Source organism: Drosophila nasuta, chromosome X (assembly GCF_023558535.2).
Source record: "Drosophila nasuta strain 15112-1781.00 chromosome X, ASM2355853v1, whole genome shotgun sequence".
NCBI classification, from domain to species: Eukaryota; Metazoa; Arthropoda; class Insecta; order Diptera; family Drosophilidae; genus Drosophila; species Drosophila nasuta.
In genome coordinates, this window is record NC_083459.1 from 32,330,142 (window position 1) to 32,358,037 (window position 27,896).

At 40.8% G+C, this 27,896-nt stretch overlaps 11 protein-coding genes across 15 annotated transcripts in view; 6 read left to right on the forward strand and 5 right to left on the reverse strand.

Annotated features, from left to right (window-relative positions):
* Positions 1-334: 334 nt before the first annotated feature.
* LOC132795825 (cobalamin trafficking protein CblD) lies at positions 335-2,756 on the reverse strand. Its single transcript, XM_060806732.1, has 4 exons — positions 2,518-2,756; positions 2,194-2,429; positions 1,804-2,132; positions 335-1,732 (listed from the first exon to the last, which is right to left on the reverse strand). The coding sequence occupies exons 2-4, from the start codon at positions 2,405-2,407 to the stop codon at positions 1,415-1,417; spliced, it is 861 nt and encodes a 286-aa protein (XP_060662715.1). The 5' UTR covers positions 2,408-2,429; positions 2,518-2,756; the 3' UTR covers positions 335-1,414.
* Positions 360-1,196, forward strand: LOC132795829 (COMM domain-containing protein 3). The gene is made up of 2 exons (XM_060806737.1): positions 360-537; positions 593-1,196. Exons 1-2 carry the CDS (start codon positions 360-362, stop codon positions 1,054-1,056), a joined length of 642 nt encoding a protein of 213 aa, XP_060662720.1. The 3' UTR covers positions 1,057-1,196.
* Positions 2,757-3,066: 310 nt separating the features above from the next.
* On the reverse strand, positions 3,067-4,017 carry LOC132795826 (neuferricin homolog). Its single transcript, XM_060806733.1, has one exon. The coding sequence runs from the start codon at positions 3,960-3,962 to the stop codon at positions 3,138-3,140; it is 825 nt and encodes a 274-aa protein (XP_060662716.1). The 5' UTR covers positions 3,963-4,017; the 3' UTR covers positions 3,067-3,137.
* A 271-nt stretch (positions 4,018-4,288) lies between these two features.
* On the forward strand, positions 4,289-5,290 carry LOC132795828 (RING finger protein vilya). Its single transcript, XM_060806736.1, has 3 exons — positions 4,289-4,782; positions 4,833-4,999; positions 5,083-5,290. Exons 1-3 carry the CDS (start codon positions 4,390-4,392, stop codon positions 5,258-5,260), a joined length of 738 nt encoding a protein of 245 aa, XP_060662719.1. The 5' UTR covers positions 4,289-4,389; the 3' UTR covers positions 5,261-5,290.
* Positions 5,291-5,575: 285 nt separating this feature from the next.
* Positions 5,576-8,099, forward strand: LOC132795820 (zinc finger protein 436). The gene is made up of 2 exons (XM_060806728.1): positions 5,576-6,704; positions 6,760-8,099. Exons 1-2 carry the CDS (start codon positions 5,826-5,828, stop codon positions 7,768-7,770), a joined length of 1,890 nt encoding a protein of 629 aa, XP_060662711.1. The 5' UTR covers positions 5,576-5,825; the 3' UTR covers positions 7,771-8,099.
* A 13-nt stretch (positions 8,100-8,112) lies between these two features.
* On the reverse strand, positions 8,113-9,572 carry LOC132795822 (zinc finger protein 311). The gene is made up of 2 exons (XM_060806730.1): positions 8,870-9,572; positions 8,113-8,810 (listed from the first exon to the last, which is right to left on the reverse strand). The coding sequence occupies exons 1-2, from the start codon at positions 9,497-9,499 to the stop codon at positions 8,370-8,372; spliced, it is 1,071 nt and encodes a 356-aa protein (XP_060662713.1). The 5' UTR covers positions 9,500-9,572; the 3' UTR covers positions 8,113-8,369.
* Positions 9,573-10,985: 1,413 nt separating this feature from the next.
* LOC132796497 (mitochondrial import inner membrane translocase subunit TIM50-C) lies at positions 10,986-13,000 on the forward strand. Its single transcript, XM_060807689.1, has 5 exons — positions 10,986-11,365; positions 11,437-11,602; positions 11,668-12,196; positions 12,256-12,379; positions 12,449-13,000. Exons 1-5 carry the CDS (start codon positions 11,128-11,130, stop codon positions 12,637-12,639), a joined length of 1,248 nt encoding a protein of 415 aa, XP_060663672.1. The 5' UTR covers positions 10,986-11,127; the 3' UTR covers positions 12,640-13,000.
* A 321-nt stretch (positions 13,001-13,321) lies between these two features.
* On the reverse strand, positions 13,322-15,942 carry LOC132797011 (uncharacterized). 2 transcript variants are annotated; one of them, XM_060808412.1, is made up of 3 exons: positions 15,818-15,942; positions 15,153-15,756; positions 13,322-14,345 (listed from the first exon to the last, which is right to left on the reverse strand). In XM_060808412.1, exons 2-3 carry the CDS (start codon positions 15,735-15,737, stop codon positions 13,599-13,601), a joined length of 1,332 nt encoding a protein of 443 aa, XP_060664395.1. In that variant the 5' UTR covers positions 15,738-15,756; positions 15,818-15,942; the 3' UTR covers positions 13,322-13,598. The 2 variants fall into 2 exon arrangements, with proteins under 2 accessions (XP_060664395.1, XP_060664397.1); XM_060808414.1 differs by lacking the exons at positions 15,153-15,756; positions 15,818-15,942 and adding an exon at positions 14,863-14,951.
* Positions 15,943-16,315: 373 nt separating this feature from the next.
* Positions 16,316-18,553, forward strand: LOC132795733 (BLOC-1-related complex subunit 5). The gene has a single exon (XM_060806606.1). The coding sequence runs from the start codon at positions 16,577-16,579 to the stop codon at positions 17,642-17,644; it is 1,068 nt and encodes a 355-aa protein (XP_060662589.1). The 5' UTR covers positions 16,316-16,576; the 3' UTR covers positions 17,645-18,553.
* Positions 18,554-18,853: 300 nt separating this feature from the next.
* On the reverse strand, positions 18,854-21,358 carry LOC132795734 (AH receptor-interacting protein). The gene is given in 5 exon segments (XM_060806607.1): positions 18,854-20,186; positions 20,188-20,337; positions 20,339-20,386; positions 20,446-20,622; positions 20,730-21,358. Coding segments are annotated over 5 exon segments (1,059 nt in total). The 5' UTR covers positions 20,853-21,358; the 3' UTR covers positions 18,854-19,625.
* Positions 21,359-22,355: 997 nt separating this feature from the next.
* Positions 22,356-27,896, forward strand: part of LOC132797241 (integrin alpha-PS2) — a 43,785-nt gene continuing 38,244 nt past the window's right edge. For 2 of the 4 annotated variants that reach the window (XM_060808857.1, XM_060808861.1), the window contains exons 1-2: positions 22,356-22,538; positions 25,977-26,386. In XM_060808857.1, the coding sequence (XP_060664840.1) occupies positions 26,196-26,386 (191 nt within the window). In that variant the 5' untranslated portion in view covers positions 22,356-22,538; positions 25,977-26,195. Of the gene's footprint in view, positions 22,546-25,976; positions 26,387-27,896 lie in introns of all 4 variants that reach the window. The other 2 variants (XM_060808858.1, XM_060808859.1) reach the window with 2 other exon arrangements.

The window sequence follows — 27,896 nt, forward strand, 5'->3', positions numbered from 1 at the left end:
ACTAACTGTTTTTTCTAGCCGGGTGTGACCAAAAACGCTTTATCGCCGATAATTTATACTAGCCCTATTGTATGCTGAAATCCAGATCTCATTTAAAACATTTTTTTTTGCCATATTCAACCATTATGCTCCCATTGATTAAACTTCCATGAAAAAGTAAAAAATTGCTATATTTTACCCCATAACTAGAGTGAACCGCTGATTATGATTTTCAAACTATATTTGCCGATAACTTATCGAATCGCACTACTCTGTTGATGTGCTTGCGTGCAGTGCGAATGACAAATAATCAGCTGTTTGTTATTATTATTTGGAATATTTTCATTTACCGCGGCTGCAAAATTTTGTAATTTGTTCATATGGCCACCGCAACGCAGTCTTCCACATCTAACGCAAACTCAGAAGATGCCAACAACAGTGGCCTGCTCTCCGCCACAGTTGTGGCCGGTCTACAGAATCTGGGCACCACACTAAACGCAGCCATCAGCAAAACACTTATTGCCAATTCAATGAAATTGACGCTCCATCCAGATGCAAGTAAGCAACATACACACCCACTCTGAACAATGATTGTAATATCTGCTGCTCGTAGTTATTGCACCAGTGCCAGAAATATACGCAACGAATGCTGCCAGCGCCAAACAGAGTGAATATGCTGTAGTCACGCTCTATGCGGTAGCCACCAAACATGGATGGGACAGTGGAACGCTGCGCCAGCAGCTTGAAGCTCATGGGCTACATGCCAGCGCACTGGATGAGCTGACACGCGTCTATGAGGACAATCGCAAGGAGCTGGTGCTGCGTCAACTGCAGTTGGGTCACAGTTTTCCACACATCACCGATGTGCAGTGGCGCATCGTTTGCGATGTGAAATCCTCGACTTCCGGCAGTAGCAGTGGTGCCCCGCATTTCCACATCAATCTGGGGCAGTATCGCCAGAGTAGCGGCGAGCGTGTCACCATTGTGGAGTTCATGTGCAATGCCGAGGAGCTACATTCGCTGATTAATCGGCTAAAGGACATTGAAAGACACTGCAATCAGGTGGCCATCACTTAAATCTCAAATTGACTTGAATAGATCACAAAATTGCATGTTTATATATACAATATTATACATACATACATATATATAGTACTACTGTTTACTAGATTAGATCATGTATTATGCGTACGCAAAATGTTTCAATTTTAATGTTGTGTGTACACAGTCCAAAAGAAAACAAATAACTTGACAATTAACACAGTTGTCAATCACTAAACGGCTACGGCTACGTCAACGTCTTCGTCTTTCAATTAGTTTATCGTCTCTTGCTGCTCATGCTGCTGTTGATTGATGATAATTCTCACTAGGTGTGTAGAATTTGAAATTATACTACTAAAAACTATGCAGTCGCCTTGCTTGTTGCAGTGTTGTGTCATTCGGGATCGGGTGCCACACGCATTTGAAACTCTGTGGGCGCTAGCAGCTCCACCAGCATGGGATAATTGTTGGGCGCTGTGCAAAAGATGGTGCCCGAGAAACATGTCTTGTCATTCTCCTCGGGCGCAATAAGGACGCAGTCATTATAATTGGATAATCGCATATTGACGCCACGAAAGCGTGAGTCTTGTTTGTACAATATGGAGGCATCTCGTGGCAGAAAATATGGTCGTCCGCTGAACGGATTCAAAAAGTCCGACCAGTAGCCCAATGACATTAGGCGATCACTTATTTCTCTAGCGGCCAGCACAAACTGTTAAAACATTAAGAAAGAGGCGTTAATGAGCGTGATAAATAAGTGGGTAAAGATAGTTTGAAATTTGCCTTGGCTGCGCCTTGTTCAATGTCGCCCTCGTAGCTGAGTGTGAGCAGTGTGATAGCATAATCGCGCTGTCCAATTGCACGCACTGGAAACAGCTCAAAGATTGAGTCGCGTATCAATGTTGGACACTGACAGCACGAAAACTCTAGGCGTGATCGATCCACATTGTCGTCCTTGAAAAAATTGACTAGTTGGGCTAGTGGCTCCATCAAACCGACGGTCGATGTGTCGCCCTGCCAGGCGGGTCCAATGGCATTTGGTAAATAAAAGCGATTGTGACGCTTCGATGTCAGCTCCCAATTAGGTTCGCCCTCCAAGATGTTCGTGTCATCTGCATGCCAAATTTGTCAGTATATTACGTCTAACATATATGTAGATACTTGTTTGCCTACCATTATCGACTCTGCGCGACTTGGTCACAGTTTTAAATGACTCGCCTGCATCGGACGGCGGACCGTTGCGCTTTGAGTAGAAGACGATGGAGGAGCAGGCGATTTGTATTGGCTTAACGCTGAGCACGGTGCGCATCGTGTTATCCTGCAGGGGCTTCGCATGTGCATTGCTTATTAAACAGCGTCCAAATAAACGACTCAGTGTACGCGACATTATATCACACAAGGCTTCTCTTCTGTTGGGTAAACGCGCAATAATTTGCATTAGATTGACCTCGGCGCTCTCTGGTCACACTTCGTACGTCGTATGTTATCAATACTCACTGTTATTGTTATTGTTGGTAGTTTGTTTTTGGTGTTGGCATCCAAATCAGTCGAATTGTGAGCAGAAGAAGAGAAGAGCGAAAATCTGTATATTACTATAATTTTACGTTCAATTTTGTTTGCTTGATTTGAAATTCCTTTTGGTTAAGTGTCGAAAATTAAATAATTTGTTTTTGTTTTTGCTCTCGCTCTAGCCTTCAGTCTTTATTGTCGTGTATTTGTTGTTGTTCTGTTAATTGCCAGCGTGACCACAGGTGCGAGTTTTAAATATGGCGAAAAATGTGACAAATATACTACTTTCATATTAATTGCCTGATAATATATTTATTTATCAATTTTTATTTGTTTTTTTTTTTAAAGAATTCTACAATTAAATTTTCATCTAAAAATGAGAATTTGTTTTTAAATTAAATTTGCTATTAAGAAGAAAAAGCACTTCTCATCATTCCCAGTATTAATATACCAATAAGCTTATTTTCGATTTTAAGTTAGTTAACGTTGCCAGATATTTCAATCACTATTTAAAGCCAAAATAAAAATGAAAGATATTTTTAACTTAATTTTATTGGTCATCATTTACAAAAAAAACACTACTACTTTATAATTATTAAGTTAAGGCATTACACACGATAAAAACATTCGTCAGCACTTGGATCACAGTTGTCGTACGATTTGAACATGGGGTCATCTAACTCCGCTTCGGGGACGCAAGCGCAGTGGAAATTCTTATTGTCGCGGTTATATAGTTTCCTTGGGAATCCGCTCCACTCCCTTGGCTTGCCATCGCCACTCGTTGGTGTGCACCAGACGCGGGTGCCCTTTGCTTCCGACCATTCAATATTACAGCCAGGATATTTGTTGCGCAGCTCATCGATTTCGGCCTTTGCCCGTTCAGCTTGATCCAAGAGTGCCAGATACTTTTGATGATATGTTGTTTCCTTGCCATTCTTGTCATAGAAACGTCCAATCAGTTTGCCCTTGTACTCATAATCCTTTTCATAGAACTGCTGCCATTTTGCCAGCTCAAGAAGACTGCTTCCCTTCAAGCTGAGCACATCATCCGCCGTTTCGGGATCATAATTCTCGAATTCGCCAGTTACAAACGATACGGATGCATCGCGACCTACGAAGAAATTATAGCTACAGCCGGGTCCATAGTGCTTAATGCCGCGTGACACATCAAAGACGGCGCCGAGCAGTGCCAAATAGATGGGACGACCTTGCTCCCCGTTATACGTGGCCAACTCTTCGGGTGTTAGGAGGAGAACGGAGCCGCGTGTTTCTGTAAACTCAACTGCGACACTTTCGCCATCCTTTGTAGTGGCGTAGTCTAAATACCGCGCAGCTGCAATTTCAAATATCTCGACAATTTGTCGCTGGTAAACTTTCGCCAACACAGCCACAATTATTAATATTAAAGCTAATCGATAACTTAAACCAAACATTTTACTGCAAAATGCTATTTACTAATGTTAACGTCTCTAATACATACTTTACGAACATTAACTGTGCCAAGGCTAGTACGCTGTTCATTTAATGAGCAAGCAAACACACATATTTTTGTGTTAAGCAATTTAAGTTAAATATTGTAAATATATTTATGGTCATTTATTGTGGTTAACTTTTTAAGTTAGTAATTAGATTTAAATAAACCTATTTGCTGACTTAATATATGAACAGCATACCAAAATAAAACTATTTTATGGGGTTTTAGGTTGCCACACCGCGTAAAGTCGGAAATTTGTTTTGTTGTGGGTGACAGACAAACCAGCTGTTGTGCAGCAATCGCGGTTACCTTATATCAAAATTGTGAATGGCACTTACGAACCGTTATGAAGATGGCGGATCTTGGAAAAAGATGTTTGTAAACTGATGAAATTGGAAAGCATAAATGTTAATATGGAAAAGGATAAGGAAAATAAACCGGTTGATATGGATAGGGCAATGCGCATGTGGATACACTGCAATTGTTGTTTTGTGCACTTCGTGGATCGCGAGAATACATTATTTTTATTGGCTTGCAATCATTTCATCTGTAATAAATGTGTAACCGCGAAATTGGGACGGACTCCCGCAGATGCTGCTACATACACTTGCCCCATCTGCAAAAGATTGGTGCGAGCACGCGTGGTGAACAATGCGTTGCCTAGAAATATCAAGGACTTATTGCATCCTTCACCATGGAACGATGGTTTGCAGCATGAACAAATTGATAATTTTCAGAAAGCACATCAAAAAAGTCTCGAACAGCAAATAGTGAGAAAGGTAAAGAAAATATGTGGATCTGTACCGTTATTACAACAACCTTTTTGCAGGAAAGGGAAGTTATTAAATTGGATAAGGATTTGGAGTTGGCGCAGAAAATCATTCGTAAGCATTACTTTGATCACCAGCAGCTGCGTATGGAACGCAAGCAGCTCGAGTTCCAGGTACAAAAAGTACAACGTCAGGCTCAACTTCGCAAAGAGGAGGCAAAGCAGCGGTTAGTTTATTGCCCACATTAATCGATATTTATATATGTACATACATACATATATGATGAAAGTAAATGCTATTTCTTTTTAGCATAATACGTCAAAGAACGACTTCGCCAAATGATAGGTTGGCGGCTTCCAGAAGAACAAACGACAGTATGCAGCAAATAAAGCGAAAACGATCAGAATCCGTTGAGCCGGAAAAGCATCAAGAATCAAACGGCATTACCAGTTTTGTACATTATAATGATCATTCATTTGAATTGTAATTCTTAATAATACCAATACATTGTAATTAAGTGTTTGTTAATTTATGTGGCTTAGTACATTCGAAAATGTTACTGTTGTGCAGCACTGTTATTTGGTGCTGCTGTTTCTGTTTCTTGGACTCCGCCAAGCGAATCTAAAAAGTTTACTGCTCCCATAATTAATTTTAATTACTTTCAATTTTTATTTACAATACTCCAATTGTAAATACAGTATAATTTGGAAAGTATTATTTTTGCGTGGGTCACATTTAAAAATATTGCGGTTATGCAGCACTGTTTGTCATGTGCTGTTGCGGCTGCTGCTTCTTCTTCGCTTGGTCACTTGCCACGCCATTTTGAAGCGACGAGTGTGTGTGACTGACTGTTTTAATACTGCAATACAATTTTGGTGTGTGTGTTTTCAATTTACTCACACAGCACACGTGAATGGCAAATAGCAAAGAAGTTGCGCATTAAAATCGGCGCTTTGGCACAAATTGCACTAGTTATTGTTTGTAAACAAACTTCAAAAACCCAAACGTCATTTCGCAATAAGTACGCAACATATACAACATATGCAATCAAGATGAGCGGCAACAAAGCGGGCGTGGTGTTAAATTGCCGCACATGCACCCGGGCATGTAAACAATTCAAATCGCTGCAGGATGAATTCGAGATTGGGCCCGAGGGCAGCACAACGCTGGCGAATATGCTCAACTATTGCTCCAGCTTATCGTTTGAGCCGGAAGATGGCGCCGCAATGCCACAGCACATTTGCATGCATTGTTTGCAATTGTTGGAGCAGGCTTTCAATTTCAAGCGCATGGTCATCGATTCTGACGAACTTTTGCGTTTGGGCCTCGAGGAGATGGACAACAACAATGCCAATAGCAGCCACAACAACAATAACAGCAACAGTGCTGCCGCTGCCGCCGCCAATCAGGAATATGTTGTGATCGAGCTGCTGGGCGGCAACGGCGCCAATGAGGCTGAAGCAGTGGCCTCAGCGAAAGGCAGCAACTCGGACCCACATCATGTGACCGCTCTTGTGGAGGCATACAACCAACAGCCGGAGCCGGGACAGAAATACTTGGTCGAGGAGGTCACCGAGACGGAGGTGGATGAGTTGGACACAGAAACTGATGATGCCATCGAATCATTGGGAGACTTTCAACCTGCTGACATTGAGTATGTGACCATTAAAAGTGAATACGATTCCCAGGTGGAGGAGGAGGAGATTGAGGCCGAACCCGAGGAAGAGGAGCTACTGGAGGCCGAGGAGGACATTGAGGATGACATTGAGGTAATGGATGAGACGCCACAACTAGAAATGGTCAGCGAGCAAATGCAGCTGCAGATGCTCGACGATCAGATGGTCATCATATCGGGCGAAGAGCAAATCGATGAGGTAATTGGCGAAGTTGATGCCGATGACATCCTGGACATTGAGCGCGAGGAGCACTTGGTAAGTAAGAACTACAGCCCGCCAATTGAAATTGCTAATAGGTTGCGCTTTTTAGTTGACTGGCGATAGCGAGGAGGGTGAAGATTACCTTGACGATTCGATGGATGAAACGTCCGGCAATATCGTTGTCTCCGCCTCCCAGCAGCAGCAGCAGGCAACAACTGGCAACGCTGGCGGTGAAGTACTGCCCCATGTGTGTCATGTGTGCAACAAAGCGTTCCGCCAACAGTGTCGCCTCAATCAGCACCTGCGCTCGCACGTCGACGAGAAGCTCTACACGTGCGAAGTGTGCGGCAAGAAGCTGAAGCATCTGCGCAACTACAAGGAGCACATGATGACGCACACGAATGTGAAGCCTCATCAGTGTAACGTGTGTGAACGCTTCTATAGGACCACCTCTAGCCTAGCGGCACACATGCGTACTCATGCCGAAGACAAGCCGTATAAATGCGATCAATGCGGACGCAGCTATGCGGCCTTCGATCATCTGCGTCGCCACAAACTGACGCACACAGGGGAGCGGCCGTATGCGTGTGATTTGTGCGACAAGGCGTACTATGATTCATCCTCGTTGCGGCAACATAAGATCAGTCATACGGGCGAGAAGGCGTTCACCTGTGAGATTTGCGGCGTTGGCCTATCCCAGAAGTCTGGCTACAAGAAGCACATGCTTGTGCATTCCGGCGAAAAGCCGCACAAATGTCCGATCTGTGGACGCGCCTTTACCTTCACCAGCAATCTGAATGCCCATGTGCGATTGCATTCGGGCGAAAAGCCCTTCAAGTGCGACAAATGCATGAAGGCATTCCCAACGAAGAAGCGCCTCAATAGCCACATGCGTGTCCACAATAAGGAGGCGCCCGTCACTGCCACCATCAGCAGCAGCGTCGGCGGCGGCACAACCATCAGCTCAGCACAGTCCCAAGCGCAATTGTCGCCGTCGCAGCAACAGCAGTCGGAACGTTTAACAACGGTCGCTGGACGTCGCACCGTGATGAGCGCAAGCGCAATGCCCGATGTCACCGATCAGCAGGTGTCCACATCCAAGGTTGTTGTAGTGCTCTAAACACACACACACACTAACAAACACTCACACAACACACTCTCCTAGTCACTAAGCTTAGTTTTAGAATAAAAAAAACAGACAACAGAAGCGCACACATAACAACATTCTTTTTTTGTAGCAGACAGACACAAAAAAATACATCAAGGTTTCAATTAAATTTGAAATCATACAAATTACTGCTGACCAATTTCATTTTTTTTTTAATTTTCACTTGTAATATTGATATTAAAACGGCAATATGCAAGTAAATAGTTTTTTGCTTTTGTTTTTTGTATGTTTCACATTTTAGTATGTATAATTAAACAACATCAAAGGGCTGTAATTAGTTGTACAATGTAAAAACGCAATAAAAACAACATGTGAAATTCAATGGGAAATCTTTCGAATTTCTACATTTAAAAAATATTAAAATCTACCTTACTTATTCTATGTTAATATTAAATTTGCCGCAGGGCATGAATATCCAAAATGGAAAATGCGGTGCCAGCCGAATTCTAATCTTAATCACTTGTACATAAGGTTTTCATAAGGTGGAAGTGTTTTGGCTTCGTGGTGGCTTCTTCTACTATATATATATATATATAGTCGTATATATAGCATTATTCGAGCTGCTCCTTTTGTTGATCGACGGCACCAACTTTGCGGGAATGCGAACGTTTGTGGGCAATCAAATTGCTGGAGTAGCGGAAGCTGCGTCCACAGCTGTCGCAGGTGTGCGGCTTTTCGCCCGTGTGCGTCAGCATGTGCTTCTTGTAGCCGGACTTCTGTGTTAAACCCTTTCCGCATATGTCGCAGGTGAAGGGCTTGACACCGGTGTGGCTCAAGAGATGGGAGCGCAGCGAAGAGGCCTGACGATACGTTTTGCCGCACGTGCGACATTTGTTGGGATTGTTGGGATTGTGGAGCGTTGCATGGCCATCGTATGCGTTGCGTGTCTTGAATGAATCGCCGCAAATGTTGCACACATATGGACGATCCTCGCCATGCAATTGCATGTGATATTTAAAGGAGTTACTCGTGCTCAGCTGCTTGCTGCACATCTACAAAAAAACGAAATTTGAGTTAGATATATTTATAAAAGTTGAGCTTAAAGTCTAACCGGGCATTGTAGAGCGGGATTATAGGATTTACGTCGATGCTGGGAGCGTTGTTTGACATTGCTTTCCTCTGTCTTCACTGTTGCTATTGAAGTTTCTTCCTCCTCTTGTTCGTGCTGTTCCTCTACATACTTTTCTTCGGGCTCAAAGTCAACCTCAAACAGTTCCACTTTGGGCGACGAGCCATCGAGACGCTGCTCGGACACTATGCTGTCGACGGTCTCCTCCAGCACATACACGTATTCATCCGCAGTGGCAGCCGCATCCTCCTCTATTTGCTGCTCTGTCAAACACTTGGACAACTGCGGCGCATTCACTTTTCTCTGGGTATGGGCATGACGTTTGCGTAGCTTGAAATCTGTGCGCAATACCATGCGTTGGAAGTCGCAGAACTGCAGTAGTAGCTCCACACATTGCTCGCACATGTGCCTGGGCAGAAAGCGCTCCGATTGTAAAATCTCCAAGTTGGCGCAGTTGCTCAGCAGCGCTGCTAGCGTTGTCAGTTCGCCGGCATGGGTGTAGGGCTCGTATAGCGATAAGTAGCGGGTGGTTAACACATTGCAGGTTCGACAATTGCGTGGATCCGGTTCATCGTCATTCATAATATCCTGATGTGACAAAGTTGTTGACATTGTTTGCAGCAAACCAAATTTTGTCTTGTGTTTACAGACACAGCTCTAAGTGGCAGCGTTGCCTTCAGTGCTGCCAGACTCTCCGGAGTAAAAGTTGCTAGATTTAAGAAAAAAAAAATGCTAAAAATTGCTAAAAATTATAAAAAAAAATTGCCAAAAAAAAATTGCTAAATCTTTTAAATGATCTTTTTCAAATAGTATGTACATTTTTAAATAATTTGACAATAAAAAATTGAAATTAAAAATTAAAAAATTTAAATAAACAGGATTCCATATCTTCTTTTGTTAACATTACAAAATACTTAGAATTTCGTCCAATTCTTCTGCTTCCTTACAATCCGTGTACTTTACGTTTCCTGAAATTTTAACTAAGTACTCGTAGGGAAGTACATAATTATGGCAATATTTGTCATGCCTATGTAGTCCAATACATATATACATATTTAAAAAAAATTTTTTTTCATATAACTAGCTTCTTTATTAAGTATCGAACCAGTACAGCAGGAAGAAAATAGTACTATAACAACACAGGTAAAAAATGTATTTTTTTGAACCAAACCTCATATTAGTTTAAGGAGATTATGTGAAGTTTACGATTGGGTTAACGTTTTGGCGAAACCTTGACGCTTCAATCGCCTCAACGGTCTAGCTGTTAGGAGTCTCCTAGCGAGACTAGCAACCTGCCCAATATCGGCTCGTATTTTCAATTGTTTAAACTCAAAACTAACCTTATTTGCAATATCGCATTAAATGTTATAAGGCTCATACAGTTACGTAATTTATGTTTTGCTATATTCATTTGTGAGAATACGCTCAACTTTAGCGTTCGACCAAGGTAGGGAAAAGATTTTGAGCGCAAAATCTGTTAAATCACTAAAAGGGTTAAATACAAGTTCCGATTTCATTGTGAACTATTAATCGCAATTTTTGTAGTGAATGGCAAAAAGAGAATACAAAATAAAAGGGCTTTAAGTAATGTACAAATGAAAAATTGTTAAAATTGCTAAAAAAAAATAAAAAGTTGCTAAATTTGTAGCTAATAGCATTTTCAAAAAAAAAAAATTGCAAATTTTTTGAAAAGTTGCTAGATCTAGCAACTAAATTGCTAAACTGGCAGCACTGGTTGCCATACGATGGCTTTGTTAGCGTTGGTCAGCTGACAGCTGATTTGCTATAGCGCTGCCTGACCGCTACACTTGACAGTTGAGATTGTTATTGGCAATGTAGACAGCCATGAAGCATTTATATATTTATTTATTAAAGGCATAGACTATAAATGAATTTATAAGCTAGCGTAAATTTACTAGCGCTGGCTGCTTTGGCCTTTGGCTACGACATAAAGCATTTAGCGTTTATAAAAGCATCAATTGCACAAGTTTACTAGCTTTGGTCAGCTGCTATATGATAGTGCTGCCAGACCTCTCAATAAAAGCTTGGGTCAGCTGATGATAATTGCAGGGCAGACAGTGTGACCATATTGCCCCGTAGGCATATTCACAGAATTTTCGCTGCCATGCCGGTTGGATGTTCTTCGAACTGGCAAAGAAAATAGGACGTTTTTTTTTGTTGGAGATTGTTGTGTTTTTTTTCAGTGAAAAAGCAAAGGAATTTGTGCAACGGCCGCAAAGATGAGCATGGCACCAGCAAAGCCAGTGATACAGTTAATGCGTTTAAATGCTCCACGTGCTTCCCTTCACACATTCGCCAACCGCTTTCGGCGCACATTCGCATTGAATAATCAGTCGTCGTCGTCGTCGTTGCCGTCGCCGTTGTTGTTGTCGCAGTCAACGTCTGGCGCAATACACACATACAAGGCGAAGCAGTCCAACAGCTGGTTGAACAGCAGCCGTGCCTACAGCAAGGCAAGTAAGTATAAACACCTCAACTCCTCACTTAACCCCCAATTCGATTACTCAACACACTTTTCGCTTACGCAGAGGATCAAGCTGCAACACCAGAGACTGCAGCAGCGGCACCATTGCTCTCGAAGCTTTTCCCACAAACGGCACCCGATGCAGACGGGGGTGCAGAGCAGGAGCGCAAGAAGCGCGAGGAGGATGAGGCTAAGGAAAATGAACGTGCCTGGAAGCGCATGAAATTGGGGTAAAATTGTGAAACTTCAACAACTCCCGTTATTATTATTATCAGTCTCTCGCTTTTATTTGTAGTTTTGCCATTTTTGGTGGCGGCGGCTTTGCGGCCGCCCTGTGGGGCATCTATGAGTTTGGCAAACCGGAGGTGGATGCCGAGGGCCAGACAATTGAGGATGAGTTCACAAATAAGCCGCTGGTGCAGCAATATTTGCAGCGCATGTGGAAATCATTGCATTACTATCAGAAAATGATACAGGAGCCGTCGCGTGAAAAGCTCTTGCCCGATCCCCTCAAGCATCCGTATGTGCAGCCACGCTACACATTGGTGCTGGAGATGAAGGATGTGCTGGTGCATCCGGATTGGACATATCAGACTGGCTGGCGTTTCAAGAAGCGTCCAGGCGTTGATCACTTTTTGCAGGAGTGTGCCAAAGATTTTGAAATTGTTGTCTTTACCGCCGAGCAGGGCATGACCGTGTTTCCCATATTGGATGCCCTCGATCCCAATGGTTTCATCATGTATCGTCTGGTGCGAGATGCTACGCATTTCGTTGATGGACATCACGTCAAGAATTTGGACAATTTGAATCGTGATTTGCGTCGTGTAAGTGCAAAATTTCGATTCTATTTTGGCTCAAATTTAATCATATCTTTTTCGAAAAGGTTATTGTTGTGGATTGGGATAACAATGCCACCAAGATGCATCCGGATAACACATTCGGCATTGCACGCTGGCATGGCAATGACGACGATGCCCAGCTGCTCGACTTGATTGCCTTCTTAAAGAGTGAGTTTGCATTTTGATGAATGAATTTGTGCGACATACTTGAATAATTGCTTAATTAATGTGTTGCAGTCATTGCCCAAAACGATGTGGATGATGTGCGTGAGGTGTTGCACTATTATCGCCAGTTTGAGGATCCCATCAGTCAGTTCCGGGAGAATCAACGCAAGCTCGCCGAGCAAATGCAGGAGGCTGAGCGCATCGAGCAGACGAAAACCAAGCCGATGGTTAAACAATGGTCACGCAACATCATGGGACGCTAACCCCACACACACACACACACAAAAGCCATAGTCTTATAAATATATTATATATACACAAACACACACATGCATATATCGACAGTAGTCGTCGTAGCCAGTTGTAAACTGCAAAATGCGAAAACTGTCACCTCGCTCCCTCCTCCGATAAGCATTTCATTTAGGAGGGCAAAATGCGTTACGCATCAAAAGGAAAATCAAATACAAAATTCATTCAACTCCGCCACGTACAAAAAATGATATAACTGATGATAAAAATGATGTAATGAGAATGATTATGATAATGAAATGTTGTTGTGCAAGTACTTGGAAGCAAAGCACGCTTTTCTTTTCTTTTCCTCCTGTTTCTTTTTTTTTTTTTAAATAGAAGACAATAGAGTACGCTTTTCGCAAGCACTTTTCTTTTTGTTTTTCTACACTTTTCTCAAAAGCCAGTTTTGCTTGTTTGTTTCTATCTTCTTTTTTTCTTGTATCTTGGAAATGTAATTATTCTAACGCTTATTGATTAAATAAAAACAAATCAAAACCAAAACAATATTTGCTGTCTGCGTATTTATTTATTTTTGAAGAAAAATACAAAATGTTATAAAAATGTTTCTTTTTTAGTTTTTCATATTTTTGGAAAAAAAAAATACAATATGTTATCAAAAATGTTTTTTCTTCTATCAATAAGAGATGCTTCTTTTTTTTAGTTTCTCAGTTTATGTTTTTTTTTTTTACATATATATTGTTTCTTTGTATTTGGTTTCTCATTTTATCAAAAACTTTTGTATACAAGTTAATCACACATTGTCTTTCAACAATGTTTAATTGTATACAACATGTATAACGATTTTCAGGAGAGGATTATATTGAAGTATAGTATTGTTTGGCCTTTTTTTATGTTTGATTTTCGTGTTTTGGGTTTCTTCCTTTCAATAAGCCTGGGTTTGGGTTTTCTCTCTTTTTGAAGCTTTATAGTTTTATATAGAAGCTTTAGCTGGGGCTTGGGCTGGAGTTGAATTTGACTTCATATTCCCTTCTGAACGATTCGGGATGAAGAGCAGCGGCCACTCGCCTTGCTGCTGCTCCGGCAGTCCATTGTTCGGATTGACCTCAGCAGCAGCTGGCGGCATCTTCTCGTCGACTGGCTTGGCATCGAACAAGGACATCACATCGTTGACAGCCTGCATGTTGTTGTTGTTGCTGCGATTGCCCGAGATGTCGGGTAAGACGGGCGCCACAATGCCAAACGATTGGGTTAGGCCACGGCAGCGATTGCGTCTTTGGCGGCGTGAACGTGCCACAGCAGCATTGTTGCCTGGAAACTGCATTGCTTCGAATGCGGCTGTTGTCGCATCCAGCTCCAGTTGATCCAGTTGTTGACGCTTCGCTTCTTCCTGCTGCATGCGCTCTCCATCGATCTCCAATAGATTGGTGTGCCATTGCTCTCCCTCTGACCCGGTCCGGGGAGTCATGGAGGGACCATGACCATTGACATCGTTGGCATTGGTCAAGCGATGCAGCGATGCCAGCTGCGAGTGCGAGTGAGATGGCGATGGCGATGGCGAAGGGAAGTGCGGCAATCCTTTGGCCAGTGCTGCCGGTGGCTTGGTGTACGGCACCGGGTTCGGACGATGTTGGCGATGGTGTCTCGGTTTCTCCGGTGCCTTGGGTTGAGTGCTATAGAACGGATTGAGGAAGCACACTCCCTCGATTGGTGGAGTCGTCTGTTATTTGGCGGGATTCGAGCAAAGAAATTGATTTCGATTCAGAAATTAGAAATTAGATTATCCAACAGCATTTTTAGCATTTCAAATATTTATACATATTTAAGAAAAATCAATTCTATATACAAAATAATAATAAACATGTCTAAAAGTTTCTACATTTTTCAGTTTTAAAATATTTAGATTTAAGGAAAATAAAAGAAATGAAAATGTTTACATACATATATAAATATAAAAATATATAAAATTTTAATTTCGAAAAAAAACTCTAAGCATAAGTTAAGGTTTCTAAAGAGTTTTCTATTTTGAAGAAAAATGAATAAAAAATAAAATAAAATAAATATATCTAAAAGTTTCTGAAGTTTTTTTTAGATTTTTAAATTAGTTATATTAAAGAAAAATAATAACAAAAAAATAAAATATCAACATTTACATAAAAAAAAAATTGTTTAACACAAAATAATGAATTAAAACTTTACATTACTACTTTGTATACTTTTTATATATGTATATATACCATATCAACTACTATGTATATAATAATAAGGTTTAGCGGTTAATACGTAAATTTTGAATTATTTAAGTATCAAGATTTGAAATATGTATTTCGCAATTTTTTAAGTAGAAAGAAAACTTATTGTATAGTAAAAATATTAACCGATTTCAAATTTACGTAATAAATTGCAATAAGAAGTTTAAGATATTTCAATATCAATCTTAAAAAAAAGTTTAGCAATTCTTATTTGACATAATTTGAAATAAAACTCAGATTGCTTTATAAGTTTGCTTTGCTGTCAATTTACTTACGTCTCGCATATGATCATAATCATCATACCAGATGCCTGCCATCAGGTAATTGTTGGCCTCCAATTGTGCAGCGTCCAGGAAATCGGGATCATAAAGCAAACCCTCGACGGGCTTATTTTTCGGTACCACACAATTCGCAGTTAGCTCCAAGAGCAACTTTCGCTTTGCCTTTGGCGTCGGCATCGGCATCGGCTCTGGCTTTTTCGGTTCCGGCTTCATCTTTGGCATTGACTGCTCTGGCGGCGACGTGATTGTCTCGTTCTGAAGTTGGAAGTTCATCTGAGCAGCGCTTGTGGCATTATTATTATGATGAACATGATTACCGTTGTTGTATGGCAACGGATAGTGGGGCATGTTTTGCATTGCTGGTGGTGGCAGTGGCACCATCACATGTGGCACTGGTACAGGTTGTGGGGCCATGAGAACGGGCATATTGGGTGGGAACGGCATGGCCAGCGGTTGGATGTATTGTGGATACGGTTGTGGATGCATATTTGCCGGCATCGGTTGATACATATTATACCCTGGATGAAATCCCATTTGTTGTTGCCCATGCGGTGGCATTGGTTGCTGTTCATAACTCATGTTTTTTTTTTAGACTGGCCTAGATTGTGCAAACTTATTAAGAATAGTGTGTGATATTTGCCTAAACTTTACCACTTTACCTTTCTTTTCAATATGCAATAAGTATGTTTTTACATGAAAGAAAATGTTCAACTGCGTTTTGATTTTGACACAAGCAACGTGCAAGACTTAAAAGAATAAAAGAAAACAATATGTCTGTAATGTAACGATTCTTAGCTGTATGACGTTAGTGAATTTTTGAATCGAAAAGTAATCGATATCAATGCAACACTGCAATAAATTGCATTAAAAATACTAATATTTTATTATATTGAACATTTCAATCAAATAAAAGTCTATGTAATAACTAAAATTCATAATACGAGTTGACATATATTGTAAACTAAGAATTTTACAATTACAAAGTGATCACAAAACCAAAAAATACTTTGAAATTAACCGCCATTTTGGAAAGCCTAGCGTATAAAATACTAGTTTTCGTTTACAAGCGAATGACACATGCAGTGACGAGAGACCAATTGAAAAATACCAGCTACTTAGCGTTGCCAGTTTTTATGCGCAGGAACAGTTTTTGTGGCAGCCCGGTTTTTTATCGGTCTATCGATTTAACTGCTATCGTTGAAGAAATATCAAAACAACAATAACAAAAAAAATAACAAAAACCAGCAGAAAAGTCTAAATTACAGCGAAACAACAAAGGAAGTGTCGACAAATATACAAGTTAATAGCAACATCCAGCCAAAGAGGCAGTGAAGACGCAGCGCTGCCGCTGTAGCAGCAGCAGCAGCAGTAGCAGAAACGGCTGCTGTTGGCACAAACAAATTAATCAATAATTAATAATGGGCGCCGAGCATTCGCAGCAACGCATCGAGGCCGATGGCCATGAGATCTTCGAGCGTCGTGATGGCGCGCTCGGCGGAGGCGGCAGCAGCGCATCGCAAGCAACTGGGATGCGTCTCAGCGATGGCAGCGCCATGGCACTAACAGCAGCTGCCGCAGCGGCCACAAACAAACGTCGTGGCGGTGGCATGCAGCATCAGCAGCAGCGACAGCAACAGCAACAGCTGGCCAACGGACCCGCCAGCATTGTGATTGCCAGCAAACAAATCATCTCGGAGACAGCATCGCCCACCAGCTCCGAACTAAGCCGCCCCCCATCGCCGCCTTTGAGTGTTTGCTCCGATCTTCCGTATGTTTCCTACACGGATCGCCCGATTGGGGATTCACCGAAAATACGCAATCGTCCCGCACATATGCTGCAACAGAGCAGCGCCAGTCGTGCAGCCGCACGTAAATCGCACCCAGGCGGCATAACCACAACGATCAAGCCAAAACGTCCGCAATCGACGGCCTCCAGTCACAACATTGTGATCGTTAAGCCTGGGGCACGGGATACACACGACGATATCGATCCGGATTTGGCCCGTCTGCGAAATATTCCACAATTTCTGCCCGTGCTGAGGGAATCGATCAGTTCGGCGACCTATACGCGAGATGCCGAGATCTTGGAGCGTCTGCATTCGCAGCACTTGCTCAACATTTGCGGACGCATGCAGACGCATTTGAATCTGTGCGCCAATCATGTGGCCAGCGAACAGAATCATTTGGTGGAGCGCACAAAGGTTGTGAGCAATTCGATAACAACGCTCTTTGCCAAGTTCGTTGACATGCAGAAGACGTATGCTTCGTATGCGGAGCAATTTGCCAAGATTCGCAGCGTTTCACAGCAGCTGAGTCGCTGCAATTCGCTGTTGCATGAGAACATCGCCAGCTTGGAGGCGATCAACAACTTTCTGGACGACGAGGATCGCCTGGAGCCCTTCGTCTGGCGCACCGATGACAATAAGCTGCGTGGCGAGGCTGAGGGAGCTGCCGGTGGCAATAGCAATCGCTTGTGGCGCCTCTAATGCTGTTAAATCATTCTAATTATTGTATTTATTGTGTATATTAACTTATATCTTCTTATCTATATATATATACGTATCTGTATAATAATCTTAGCTAAAATTGAGTGTTAAAATTCTGCTGAATGTTGTAGCTAGGAATTGTCCGAGTGATTTCGTTTAATGAATATTTAATGGCTAAGCAGGAATTTGCTATTTGTTAAGTCTCTAGCAGAGATGGCAAATATTTGCATAATATTTCTAAGCATCAACTTTAATAACCCTCAGTTTTAATGCTTGCAAAGACTTTTGCCATTGAGTTATACAGAAATCTCATTTAACGGCCTCAACTGGTTACCAAATTAAAGGTCATTACGCAAAATTAAATATTCGTAAAGTTGGTGGCAATTCACACGCATATTCCACTTAGCGACCGTGAAATCGTATGCTTGGAAACCCAATTAGTTACAACCAAATCTCACTTAACGGCCACAGCCGACATTTACATTAAGCAAAATTGAAGCAATTTTTCTATTTTATTTTTCGCAAGCTACTCGAGGACAAAATATGCCGTTAAATGAATCTTAGTATTAATGTGCAAAATACACTGGTGCCATTAAGTGCAAATTAAGAAAAAGCAGCGACTGTTAAGTGAAAAGCAAGTGCGGCGCATTTTCGATACGATTTTCAACCCTTTTGTAAGCTACAGCGAAATCTCACTTAGCGGCCTCAGCTGACATTAAAATTAAAGGCCGTTATGCAAAAATCAACCAAATTATCAAGCAAATAGATTAAAATTTGCCGTTAAGTGAATCTTAGAATTAATAAGCTAAATACCCTGGCCAAAAGTGTTATTGAAAACTGTTATACTCGAATTTTCAACAAATACACAACTAATGCCATGTTAATCTTAACTGCAACAACACACTTAAGATATTCTAAATGTTTCATTAAGATTGGTTAATAAATAGATATGATAAACAAGGTTAAGCTATCGACTTTGTTGTGACTATTTTCAATTTCTATAGGTGACATTTTAATGCTGCCTTGAATCCATTTTAATTGCCAAAATGATGCAACTGAACAATGAAAAATACTCGTTGGATTTGTTTGTTGCAATATTAATACCATTTTAATGAATAATTTGCAATGACCCAGATAATTAATATGCTATTAACAGAGAGTTAAATCATATAGTATATGCCACAATGTGAGTATAATCTATAATAGATGTTCCAGTTTTTTCTTTTTATTGATTATTGTGTGAATGTTCTTAGCATTATTTCAGCAAATTTTGTTTTGTTTATTGACGACTGAAGAGTTTTGCGACAATAAAACAAAGCACATTAATGCTGGACACAATTCGCTAGAGTCTTACGATTCTACATGCTATATATCTCGATAAATATATATCATCTGTATAGGTAGGTATATGTTGTATATATATATATATATATATATAGTACAATTTGACAAAAACATTTACGATCGATTAATGGAGGAGCTACAAATTGATTACATCTAATATACACATATCTATATAGTATACTATATAAAGGGTGGGAATATACATACATACATTTATCGGACTACACAAAGAAAGAGAGGGAGAGAGAGAGATGAGTGTTGTGGAAACCGTGAGTGAGAGAGAGAAAGAGATAGGTAGAGGGAGGCTCTTGCTCTAATGCTGTTTTCTTTTGCGCCATGTGGCACGTACTCTGCTCCTGCCACGCTGTTGTGGTTGCTGATGATGCTGGTGCTGCTGCTGATGATGTTGCTGACGATGATGTTGCTGCTGCTGATGTCGCTGCCGCTGGCGTTGCGTCTCAATGATGTGGATGAGCAGACGCTGGCGTTTCGCCACCAACAGCGTCTTGTAGAGCGTCCAGCAGCAGAGGACCTGATTCAAGAGCAAACAGATCATGATGAACACCTTGGAACAGTGGGTGGCCATCGAATAGGCGACGTTATCCTTCAGCCAATAGAGCAGAGCGTTGGTTAACTGCTAACGCTGCGCATAGCTGGTCCAATAGACCAGCAGCATGAGCAACACGTTCGCGCAACTTATGTTCTAGAACAGCTTCTGCATGTGGATGCGATCCTGCACGTTGCGCTCATGTTGCTGCTCCTCGATCGCCTTCAACTCCCTGGCCACGGTCGCCCGCAATGTGCTGTCCAAGCCGAGGGCTTCAATGAAATCGCGTCGCGCCTGTGCCGGATTCCAGGCGCCAGCATGCGCCCGAGCACGTCTAAAGAGCGCCTTCACATTGCATGGATCGAGGGTGAGCACTTCGCTGCAATGCTCAATGACCGCATAATAATCGCCAGCAATCAAACGGCACTGGGCATAGTTCAGCAGCAGCGGTGCCTTCACATTCGCCAGCTCCTGCCACTCGGGATCGTGGGGTTTCTCCTTCAGCATTAGCTGCTCAATCATGCCAACTGCTTCGCGATAGCAAACCTCCGCCTGATCGTACTCCTGGGCCTTGTAATGACGATTGCCACGTTCGCGTAACGTGTGCGTGGCCAGCATTTTCTCATCGTCGCTCATTTGCCAGCGCTCCTTTTTCGTACTGCTCGGGCAGCTCGATGGAGATCAGCTCAATGATGAACTCCAGATCGAGCGGATGTTGGAGCAGCTCATCGAGATCCTCGTAGCCCATGCCTTCGTTCTGTAGCGTCATGCCGCAGCAGTGGCGACGTTCCTCGGGTTTTTTTGCCAATGTCGCGCAGTGTCTTCGATATGAACGGATATTGTGCGCAAAGCTGGCGAGGATTTGGCATTAATATTGTATAAATTATGGATATACTTCGTAATAACTTACCGATTTGTGCACCGTGAATTTGGCGACCTCGTTGAGCGACATTTGCTGCACAATCAGCTCCCAGACCTCCAGTTTGAATTTCTTGCCCAGCACCAGTTCCATCGGTTTATCCATTTTCCTGCTGTCGTCCACAATTCGCACATCGTTGGCGCGTCGCGTTTGGAAATGGAATTTCACCTACACACCCACACACATACATCAATATTGTCCTTGGCCTAGTTTAGTTTTAGGGGCAACAGCAGCTGCACAACTGTTGCCCACTATTATATCGCATTTCAACTTACTCTGGTGCCTGGCTTGAGCTCAATATATTTGTTGCCCGGATTGAGAATCTCTTTGCGTATTGGTTTCACATTATTATCTGCTGTTGCTTCTGCTGCTGCTGCTGCTGCTATTTGTTCCATCATGTGTGTGTATGTTGTGTTTTTTCTTTATTTGTTTGCTCGCTGCACGAAAAGGACTACAAAATGAATGTATGTGCGTTTATCTATGTGTTTATGAGTACTTTAAACAAACGTCTTGGAACAACTGACTATCGCAAACAGCTGAGTGCTGAATAACACTCACACACACACACACACACACCGACGACAATTAACAGTCTGTTAAAGACAAGAACATTTCTTCTGCTGGAAATGCCTAGAACTTTTTGATAATTTTAAGTTCAACGCACAATTCAATTTTGGTACTTTTTCCTTATTTATTTTGTGCTATCTTAATTTTGTGCAGTATGAATTCGACACTTGATGATAGCGGAAAATCCAACTGGATTCGAATTCGAATTGTACAGCGGCTAGCGTTTAACAGCACCAAACGAGCTTAACAGCATGCGCGAACTGAATCACAACGAACACGAACAGCAGTGGCGCATGTGTTAATGAAAATTTAAATTAAAACACATATTCAAAAAACGATGTTTTTGTCATAAGCAACTAGCACTAGATTTTGTAAGACAAACATTGATATGTTTTCGAAGCTAAATAATAATTCTAAATTCATTAAATTATATTTTAATATTTTTATATGTACATACATAACTCAAATTCGCATTTAAAAAAATAACTTTCTTGAAGTTGCGTTTTGTCGCTGTGTGTGACCATAATTAAAGTTTCTAGTGAAAAGTATTTTTGCGCCGATGGAATATACCAAAATACAATAAGTCCAAGGATTGCAATCTGGTTACATTTGCATAAAAGTTTCACAAATTTGCCAAAGCGGGAGTAGCGTCTTCCGCGGTTTTTACTCAGCTTGTTATTATTATCGTGTTTTAAGCAAACGTGAAGTGGTGTTAAACATTTGTTTCATATCGTTGAAGTGACCTCCGCGCATTGGTTAAAAGGTTTTCGTCAAAAACATTTTACATTAAAAATGCGCTGTCGACAAAAAGAAGTAACGGCACTTTTTGCCCAAACGAATGGAGGAAAAGCAAAGATTGGTAAGTGGTAGCATTTTTATGTTTGAAAAATACCAAAAATCCCATTTTGAAGCATTTTAAATAATGCTTAATTATGCATAATTATCGGTGATATTTAAATTGTTTTATTTGTATATAACACTACCATGAAATTAATTCCGTTGATTGCTGGTCCGTTATCAAATGGGCAAGTGTGGCAACGCTTGGGCTAACAGCTACCTGCTAGGCTATCGATAGTTGAATATTTTAAAGTACTTAGTTTTCGAGATATTGAAAAATATAAAAAGTGATATGGAATAATATTAATGACAAAATTTACTTGAAAAATCTAATTTGTATATGCATGTAGTCTTATCGATTATTTGCTCTAAGTGGCAACGGAGCTTGTGGTGCTGCCAGACCAGTAGATTGTATTGGTGCTGCCGTATGTACGGAATGCAGTGAAATGACAAGCCTGCCAGCTGACCGCGCCAACTATGAACTCAGTCACTTCAGTCAGTTGCCCCTTATTCGGTCGCGTCAAGCGAAACCTAACAGTTGTGTGCGCGCGCTCTGGTTGTTTTTTGTTTGTGCTGCGGCGACCGTTCAGCTTCCATTTAACCACATTGACCGTTACGAACAGTTTTTCAAGTTATTTTTGAAAAATTCGAAAAGTGGGTTTTGCACAATTGTTTAAATTGTTAGTGGTAATGAAAAAGAAGAAGAAAAGCAAATATATACGAGTATTGTTTTATTTTTTGTTCAGTGTGCGTGTTATGTGTGAAGAATATTATTGATGTTGATAATAAATAACAACAGCGAAGGAATAGTGCATCTAAATTACAATCTCAACGACCGCATTACAATCAATTACACATTACATGCAACAGCTGCCGCAAATTTTCATATATTTATATTATTTTTGCTTCGCAAATTGAACTGTCCAGCGCGAGCGCGTTTGTAGTTAATAAAGATCGCCGATCCAGCCGATTATGCACACTAAAAACATATCGCATTCCTACGTTCCGCTCCGTTGTGCTATCTCTTTCTCTCTGACTGTCTCTCGCTCTCGCTCTCGATGTCTATGTAAACTATTTGCGAGTGTTTAGAATTGAAGCTGAAGAAGAAGCTGATCGTGATCGTTCGAATACATTTGAGCTGCACTACGCGGCGTATGCATAATATTTCAAATTGTTCAATGTAAACTGAACTTGAAATAGAATTCTCAGCGATTTCACCTGAGAAACTGCCTCTCGTTCAACGCTCAACGTCGTGGGCGTTGTTTGCTCTGCTCTATATACACAGAATATATATAGCTTATATAGGTTGATTCTGCATAATTTTCGACAGCTATGACACATCAAGCAAAGCTAAAGGAAATCAAAACTTTTGCTAACGTAAATTACATACAAATATGTTGGCTGCCTACTCACAGCAACAAACTTATACGATATGCAACCCACACAGATCAAAACCAAAACACAAAATCTAACGAAACGAGCAGAAACAACAACAACAACAATCTACCAATCGGCTAGTTAATAAAATTTTGGCTCTTGCTATCAATGCTGTTTTGCTTTCAATACCCGACCTAAATGGCCTTAAGAGGGTAACATGGTTGAAAGGTATTTTATATACCATATTTGTGCTTCATTTTAGCACTTTACAATGCTCAAAATGTATATATTTATATATTTGTGTTTATGCAATTTTCTCATACAAATTCATCCGTCTTTCTGTCTGTCCGTCCATTCAAGCACATAGATCTCAAAGACTATCAATGTTAGAGTTATGAAATTTTGCTAAACACTCTTCTCGGTGCTAAATATATGTTGAAAAATTGTTAGAGCTTGGCCAAGTCTGCTTTTGCACCATCAAAATGCAATAATTAAATTGAATAATTAAAAGCAAATTTCATATTTGATGCTGCAGTTGTCTAACGGGTATCTTCAAGTCAAGCACAGTTCGATTGCAGCTTTGCTGCTTGTGTTTTTTCTTCTATCTGTGTTGTGTTTAATTTTGTTTTTTCGAGATCGTTTGCTCTCTCAGCGTTTTGTGAGTAGGCGACTACGACGACGACTACGACGCTGGCAGCGTGAGCGTTCTACAGGTACGAAGTACGGCAAAAAGAAAACTACAGCATTGGCAATAGCTAGAGATACATAACATCGATAGAGAGATACAGATACATTGAGACGTATCTAATAGATACAATACGATTCGTACTCAAGTTTTCGTGTGCCAAATGAATAACAAATAAAAAAGGAAAAAAAAAGCAAATAAATCAAAATATTAAAAACTATTATTTATAAAAAGAAACTAAATTAAACGCAAAATGCGGCGCGCAACATTTAAATTTTTTCTTTTTTTTTGACGTAACTGCTCTCATTATAGTTTTTTGTATTATTATTTTCAATTTAATGAAAATAAAAAAAAATTGAACAATTTGTGTTTTCGGTAGTGTGGCAAAAAAGTGACGTAAAAAATTGCATGAGCAGCAAAAATTGATGAATTGAACAATAAAACATTGACTGGAAATAAAGTTGCTGTCAAGCTTTAACCTTCACACACGCACACACACACATACACACATATACACACACACATGTAGAGCTGTTAATTATGAGCACGTCGTTGTTGTCTCAGCTGTTTGTTTTGTTGTTGGCAGCATTTTGGGGGCTGCAATTTTTCTTGCGTTGGCAGCCCAAAGGAAGATGCTGTTTTTTTTGTTTTAGTATTTTTTGTCTACTTTTATTTGATGTGTGTGTGTGTGTGTGTGTGTTTTAAAATAGTCTCGCTGACTAATGCATACACACATACAGAGTGATTTGTATATCTATGGAATATCTTTGGGATCAGCGCGCTTCTAGCATCTGGCATCGACACGAGAGCATACATATGCATGTATTGCACATACTTGTATGTGTGTATGTGTGTGTGTGTGCTCTCTCGCAGTCACATTTATTTTTAGACAAACGATCGCGTGTATTAACTCTCTCTCCCTACACATGTGTGTGTGTTTGTGTGTGTGCTTGTCTACTCTGACTGCTGCACAGTCTTCTTCGTTCAGTTTTCGGCAAAAAGAAAGAACAAGAAAGAAGAAAAAGCAAAGCAGCAGCAGCAGCAGAGGGCAGAATGTACTTGCAATTCTAGCACAGTCGCCAAACCTTCTTCGCATATTAATGTCGCCCACACAAACACACACAAACACACACACATATATATTAACATGCTCAATTGTATATCGTTTGGCCATATGGCGCATTCACCGCAATTTCATTTTTTTTATTTCACAAAAACTTGTCGCTATTATGACTGTGCACCACGCTCAATGAATGGCAGCCATCAATGAGCTCGTATTTGTAGCGCCCACACACACACACACATACATACATACACGCATGCAAAATGTGCATGCTGCCCACTTGTCAAATGTTACCTGCACGTAAAACTTAAAAGTCAGCGTCAGCAGCGACGTCGACGTCGGCGTCGACGCCTACAATCAATAAGCATGCAATTTCGATCTGCAGCTTTGACGGTTGTTGTCTCGGCTAAAGGGCGCGCACATGTCAAAAATTTTTGATTTCGATTTTGGCAACCTGTTTGTGTGTGAGTGTGTGTGTGTGTTGACGTTACGTCAGCACGAAAGAATCGAAATAAAAAACGTACAAAAAAGAAATCAACAAAATGCTAAGCACAGAAATAAACAAGAAAACAGCGACAACCAACAAAATGCCAAAACAAAAAAAAACAAATGTCCAAAAAAAAAAACTTGATTTTCATATCTCGCGAGAGTGTCTGTCATGCGTATGTGTGTGTGTGTGTGCGCATTAGTTCTTGGCGGCTGCTGCTGGTGCTTTTTAATTTCGCTTAGCTGAGCGGTTTTCTCAAAAAATGTGTTGTTGCTTTTTTTCGTTTCGTCGTTTCATTTGTTTTGAAGTCATTTCGGCCAAGGTTGCAGACAGCGACAACTTGAGATCATAAAATAAATAAAAACTTGCCTATTGTGTGTACATGTGAATGCGAGCGAGTGTGTGTGTGTGTGGGTGTGCGTAAATGTGTGTGTGTGTGTGTGGGTGTCTACTATATTGACCATATGCGAGATTTGCAACGTTTAATCCTCAATCAATTACAACAGTTTTAATCAAATTCAACGCCAACAATCACAACATCAACGAAAATGCAATAAAAGTGCCAAAGAAACGAAAAAGAAACGCAGCAAACAAAATCAAAAGCGAGCAACAACAACAACAACAACAACAACATTAACAGTTAAACGGCTGTAAAAGAAGCAGCAGCACCAGCAATAACAACAACAACGAGAGGAAAAGTGACAGCAACAATAACAACAACAACAATGAACAGCAGATGGCGCTTTGCGCCACTGGCGCTGCTCCTGACTGCGCTGCTACTGATGCTGCTGCAGGTCACGCACGCCTACAACATCGATCTGCCGAGCTACGTGCGCCATCGTCACCCGAGCAACTCGATGTTCGGCTTCAGCATTGCACTGCATACGCAACGAGGCAGCTACGCCAACTTCAATTCGTAAGTTCACCACCCACTTACATACATATGTATATACTTACTTACACACATTACACACATATGTACATAACCCACCCCATAAACTTCACCTTAGCTCACTTCGTGTGAGCACACACACACTCACACAATCGAAGGTGGCTACTTATCTACATACATACATGTTTGTCTATGCGCACTGAGCTTACACTTTAACAGTTGCTATGTAGTACAGTCAGACTTGGCTATAGCGCCAATGATTACTTATTTTATTGTAAATTCTTTGAATTCTCTTTTTTTGTCTTATCAAGTTTTCTTTTTTTTTCTGTATGCTATTTTTATATGCCTGCATTTTATTTAATTCTGTTTCATTCATAAATATGCCATTTATCTCAGTTTTGTGCCAATCGTAATATTTCATTCTTATTTTCATCATTTACAAAATGTTTCCTTAAGTTTTATTGCTATTCATTTTGCTTATTTAATTCGTTTATTTGCTGAATATTGTTTTGTTCATTCGCTAATATTATTTTGACAACCCAGAATGTTACTTATTTTGTTCTTACAATTATCTATACTGCTTTATATTTCTTGCGAAACATTTGTTTCCTCAATAGAAATCGTCAAATATGAACTTTAATCACAGTTTTGCATTTCTCAAGGGTCCTCGAAGAATTCGTCCATTAAAAAATGTGCGAATTTCGCGCATTACCAACGAAAGTCTTATCACCTTTGTTTTCGAATTTTAAAACTTATTGAATTTGAGCTATTTTTGTGACAAAGCGATAGCAAAATTCTTGGGTTGCCAGCAGCCAGTTATCACTGTAGAAAGGCGAAAAAAAAGAAAAGAAAAAAGAAACGAAACGAAACGAAACGAAACAAAAGTACTTATGTAAATGAAGCGAACGACCTTCTGACACCCGATACAGACAGCGCCAACAGCGACAGACAGTGACATATGCACACCGACACACACACACACACACACACACACACATATGTATATGTAATGTAGGTATGTTTCAAAGGCAAGTTTCAATGCCACAATGCGCATGCGCGCCGGAAACAATGAGCCATGAAATAAAAAACTATCTTCAAGATGCAGTGAACAAGAACATTTCGAAACCATTTTCCTTCAATATTTTTTTTGGGCTACGCTAAAGAGAGCAAGCGATTGTGGGAGAGAGAGAGGGAGGGAGGTAGAGAGAAAAGAGTCTGCGCCTTGTGATAACACTGCAGATGAGTGCTTAAGCGACTTTGTGTTTTTATCACTGACTGAGCTAATGATGTGCTGCAAGTGTGGCAGTAATAAAACACACACTCAAACACACATACACACTCACACACAGAAGCTCAGCCGAATCTTGCACTGATAACTGGACTCTCAAGTTGAATATGGGTTCATGGAGATGGAAAAATAAAGAGCTGCAGGCTTAAGTGCATGCCCTAAGTTGATATATATGAATATATGTTATTATAACTAAATACCAACAATCAGCACAACATTCGTTTCAAATGTTTATATCAAGAGGGG